This window comes from Sinocyclocheilus grahami, unplaced genomic scaffold (genome assembly GCF_001515645.1).
Source record: "Sinocyclocheilus grahami isolate Dianchi unplaced genomic scaffold, SAMN03320097.WGS_v1.1 scaffold11001.1, whole genome shotgun sequence".
In the NCBI taxonomy this organism is placed as follows: domain Eukaryota; kingdom Metazoa; phylum Chordata; class Actinopteri; order Cypriniformes; family Cyprinidae; genus Sinocyclocheilus; species Sinocyclocheilus grahami.
In genome coordinates, this window is record NW_015513567.1 from 1 (window position 1) to 5,140 (window position 5,140).

The 5,140-nt window shown below is 38.8% G+C and overlaps 1 protein-coding gene across 1 annotated transcript in view; it reads right to left on the reverse strand.

The window, feature by feature from the left end:
* Window positions 1-128: 128 nt before the first annotated feature.
* The window catches only part of LOC107578585 (unconventional myosin-XVIIIa-like), a gene marked incomplete at its 5' end in the record, with an annotated part of 6,795 nt that continues 1,783 nt past the window's right edge, over window positions 129-5,140 (reverse strand). The window contains 4 exons of the mRNA XM_016264530.1: window positions 129-343; window positions 692-811; window positions 2,125-2,214; window positions 3,076-3,219. Of these exons, the coding sequence (XP_016120016.1) occupies window positions 164-343; window positions 692-811; window positions 2,125-2,214; window positions 3,076-3,219 (534 nt within the window). The remainder of the gene's footprint in view (window positions 344-691; window positions 812-2,124; window positions 2,215-3,075; window positions 3,220-5,140) is intronic.

The window sequence follows — 5,140 nt, forward strand, 5'->3', positions numbered from 1 at the left end:
CTCAGCACACCTGAAGCTGTCCTCCTCACCAGAGAGTCATGGGCCACACACTCATGGAAATCCTCCCAGATAACCCTTCAATTCTGCCTAAATGATTCAGGAGGGCTCTGATAGTTTTCACTTAAAGCTTTGCTCAAAGCTCAGCCATCATGAGGGAATCCCTTCACTGAGACCCCAATATACGTTCGATTCCAAACTCGCTCTGTCCAGGAAGTGACATCACAAACTCACCTGTGTCATCGTCATCCATTTCCCCGTTGAGCTCTGATGCGCGTATGAGTCGTGCCTCCATCACCTCCATCTCCATAGACTCCATCTGCTTCTTCATGGTATCAAACTTGGCCTGACACACAAACACACACACACAGACTCAGAGCACATCAGCTCTATGTTCTGCAGAGAAATACTCAGACCATCTGCTCACACAGGCAAACTTGAGTCTAAGAGACAGATAAACACACACCCACCAGGCATTCAGAGACAAACACATGCAGTCTCTCGCTCACACACTACATCTTTCACATTGATATTTAATATGAGACGACACAATTTGTATACGGCTCACGCTCTGCTGCATGAACTGCACTGTCTGCATTGGCAGAAAATATCTATTTCAGGCATGAGGAGATTTCCTCAGAAAACCATCAAGTCAAACTCTGTTTCTGTTCAGAAGTGTGTGTGTGTGTGGTACCTGTAGATCCTTCATGTCTTTCTCTAGCCTCAGTCTCTCCGAGGTCTCGGACTCCAGAAGTTGCGAGGCAGATTCGCCTGTGTTGCGCTCATCTGCAAGCTCTGATGACAGTTCTGTGATCTGAAACACACAAGTGTGCGTCCACTAGATGTGTCACACATGCTCTATGCAAACTTTAGAGTAGTGTATGAGCTCACCTCACACACATATCCCGCACTTCACATCTGTATTATGACACACATATTTCACACACAGATTATGGATTTTTTTGTAACGTGGTGAGATGCTGACGATGTGAGGTGTGTGACGGTGTGATTTTGTATTTTTATTTTTGATGTAATACTAGTATATGTATCGTAATAACTTTATATTGAAATGTTATTATGGATGCCTTATCTTGGACATATAAATGTATGGATGTATTATACTTGAAGTGTCATTTTATTCTTTAAGACCTATCTCTGTTTATTATGTTGCTTGTAGTAATTAAACAACAATATTCAGAAGAAAAAATCTCGTAGCTGAAAACCTTTGGCAGCTTTTATAAGTATTAATGTATTGTACTGTATCTAATAATCAAGCACTTGAAGATGGTGCCCGTCATTGTTTTGTTTTGTTTTTTTGCTATTGCTGAATGTTTATTTGAATACTACCTTTTAATTGATTTGTTTTTCGTAGTTCATTTGTTTTTAGATGTATACAGATTTATTTATTTTTTTTACAAAAAATAAGTAAAATTTCCTTTGTGTAAAAATTGTGTAAAAAAATATATATATTAGCTGAAGTATATACAGTATATTAAATGTATACTATTTAATTATATTAAATATTATTAATATATATCAATACTATATAAATTATTGTAAATAATAAATTATATTATTCAAATATTAAATATTATTGTATAATAATAATACTTTACTAATGTTTTCTTGAATAATTAATTTCATGGCATTGTTTTATTTATTAATATTTATATTAATATGTAACTTTTTAAATAAAAAGAGTTATGTTAATTAGTATAGCTCCTTTCATTTTTGCTGTTAACCTGAATTATGTATTTAATGTAACTGATTTAATTTGTTGATATTTATATTAATATGTAACTTTTTAAATAAAATGAATTACTTGGTTCCTTAATTCCATTGGCATTAGTATTGCATGTTCACGGTGTGTGTGTGTGTGTTCACTACTCACTGCAGTGTGTGTGCACTTGGATGGGTTAAATGCAGAGCAAAAATTCTGAGTATGGGACACCATACTTGGCTTCACTTCACCTCATTTTCACTTTTGCTAACTGAAATTTTGGTATGTGGTATGTGATAAACATGTTTAAACAATTGAGTTTCTTTAAATTTAATTTGAATTGAATCTGAACTGAATTTGAAGTCAATCTAAATTTAATTTGAAGTGAATTGAATTTCAGCACTAACCTTGCTTTCCAGTCGGTCACTATTGAGTCTCAACTCATTCCTCTCCTTCTCCACTTTTTCCAGCTTCAACTTGAGTTGCTGAATTTCCTCCTAAAGACAGACAATCAGAGGAACACAATAAGACAGTCAGAAAGACAGGATGACAAGATATTCTGCTGATATGTAGAGAAATGACCACAGACAGTCAGACATTGAGACGCTATGACATCCACTATATTTAGCAAAGTATAGAGATAGACAGGTGAGATCAATTAGAAACGGTAACAGAATGACAGACAGGTAGATAGTCTGTCCTGTTCAGAGTCTCTGCGACTCTGCTTCCGCAAACCTCCTCCCACTTTCCTAAACTTTTCTTTTGCTAACTTGAGAGAACTGCAGGCTACAGCCAATCGGTTACAGCTCTGAAGGCTGTTTGTGCAGAGGAGATAGTGACTCTGTATTTGTTTTTTAAAAGCAGGCTGTTTTGAGGCAGTGTCAGCACCCGTCTGTCTCTCGCAGGAGCACGCCTGACTGCATGGCTACACAAGCACTCAGCGGGACACGGCACAGCGGATGAAACCCACACGCACGCGCACGCGATCGCGCTCTGTGACATGCTAATGCACTCCCCGCGGGAAGCAGAGTTGCTTTTGATCCAGCCAGCTACATAGGTAATGTATGCATACACACACCCCTGCCACTCTCCCCACACAGACACACACACAACTCTACAAACACTCGGATTGAGGCGAAGCCGCAGAGACAGTAATCAAAGAGACGGGCGCTTTGGGTGCGACAGAGCTGCAGCTGAATTTGAGAGAGACCCCCGTGGGGCGGAGAAACCGAGAGGGGCATTAAAAGCCACACAGATGGGCTTTAAATCTTTAAATTCTATTGTCAAAGGGCAAAACCTGCACATGACATGCCTATTTAGAGCATTTGAAGTGGTTAGCGAAGATGATAAGATGATGCGTCTTTGCCGCGGATCTGTTCCTCAGTAAGCTGAACCTCGATGAGAGGACGGACGGTGGTGAAGAGCTTCCACCACGGCCAGCCTTTCACACCCCGGTTCTTCTTGATGTTTTTCTGGATGCAGCGGATTGCCAAGTCCTGGATCTGAAAAACAAAGGCATTGTGTTTATGGCTGCATGTTCTTCCTACCGCTGTGCTAGTGAGAAATTGTCAGGTCTTTAGGTCTTGCGCTTGTGAAGTACAGTAGTTCAAACCAATCAGAGGCCAGATGGACAATAGCAGGCCTGCGTTTGGAGGCCCAGGCCCCCCACGGTCAAAGAGCTTCCCTTGGGAGAACCAGCACTGAATGGACCTTTTCAGCTCCAGGACGTCCACAGTATGGTCCACAATAAGCCTGAGGGTAGGACTATTGACTCCAGGGTTTCCTGAATGTTTACACGCAAGGAACCATCTAGTGAGGCATAGCCTCAAGACCCACCAAAATGTTTTGGAGTAAAATATGAGAAAAATGATTTAAAACTAAACTATAGTATTTAAAAAAAGTTATATTATTTTTAAAAAGTTTAAACTTTATTATTTAATATAATAATATTTGTAAAATATTTTAAATGTAAAATCTAGGGAAAATGTATTTACTGTTTAAAAAATAAATGAATAAAAAAATATTTACTATATATTAACTATATATATATATATATATATTTTTTTTTTTTTTACATTTTATTCATTACATTGGATAGGCCTACTTATTACATTTATTTACATCATTTTTAGGAAGTATTTAAATGTAATATTATGAAAAAATGAATTTAAATAAAAAAAAATTAAAAAAAAAATCTTTTTAAATGGTAATTTCTACATTGTGTGGGCCTACTTATCAATTTCACAGTGTTCTCAAATTAAATGTAATATTTAGAAAATATTTAAATGTAACATTTAAAAAAAATGAATTTAATATTTCAAAAAATAAATAAACAAATACTATTTTAAAAATCATTTCATATGCCAACCACACAAATTAATTCAATTTGAGAACTTTTATTTTTCATATTTCTGGCATGAATGCACAGTCAGTCATCTCACACATCTCAGTGTGCAACCCACTTATTTCCACTCTAGACTCAGTTTGAAAAAACACTGCTCTACTCCAAGTGGAGGTAAAAATGGCCTACATACTAACCCTCAGCAAAACACCCATTACAGGTGTTGATCACAAGAAGAATAAATGGAAAACAAGGTCAGAATTCAGAAGGCTATACAGAGGAGTGATTCTGGAGTCGTACCAACTGTGTAGAAGTGCAGCTCGAAGCAAAAGCCCCAAGCTCCTTTGAGTAATTCAATTAAACTTCAATACTACTTGGCAGCTGATTTAAACCCTGCATAAGATTTACATGCTGCAGGAACAGGGACGATTCAAATAATAGAGGATTATCTGGAAACCCAATTAGACAGGCCCAATTCAGCACATTAACGCAGCCGAGTCCATGCCCGTTGCGTTTGAGCTACGTCTAATTTGTCACAGCGAGAAAGCTTCGGCACAGAACAGAGGCGGCGCGTGGCTGACATATGCACCGCAGCTCATTTGCCATGCTTTGACCACAACAAATGCCACAAACAGCCATCTAAACAGCTTGTAAGAGACGGCAAAATCAGGAAGAGCTTCCTAATTAACATGGCAGTCTGGAGGAAATGGTGCCTGTGAGCCCTGGGGCCTGGCAGGAGGAACTAAGCGTTACGTACGAAAGGATGCGATTCCAACTAAATCGGCCACAACCCTTCCAACAGGTGTGTGGGTGTGAATACGGATCAGCAGGTGGCATTCATCCACGCGTATGAACACAAGGACATTTGAGCGCACTCACACATGTCTGCAAGGGCACATGTTCACACTGTGTCTTTAGGCAACGAGTTAATTAGACACTCGATTGGCATTCGTGAAATGCCCAGCTCCCTCTACTGTAATTTCCGCTGAACATCAAAGAAACTTGGGGAGGAGCCAGCGAGCTTCAAAGAAGCCCATATGGAGTTGTTCTCCTTTCAGATGCCCCCCACAGAGACAAACAGA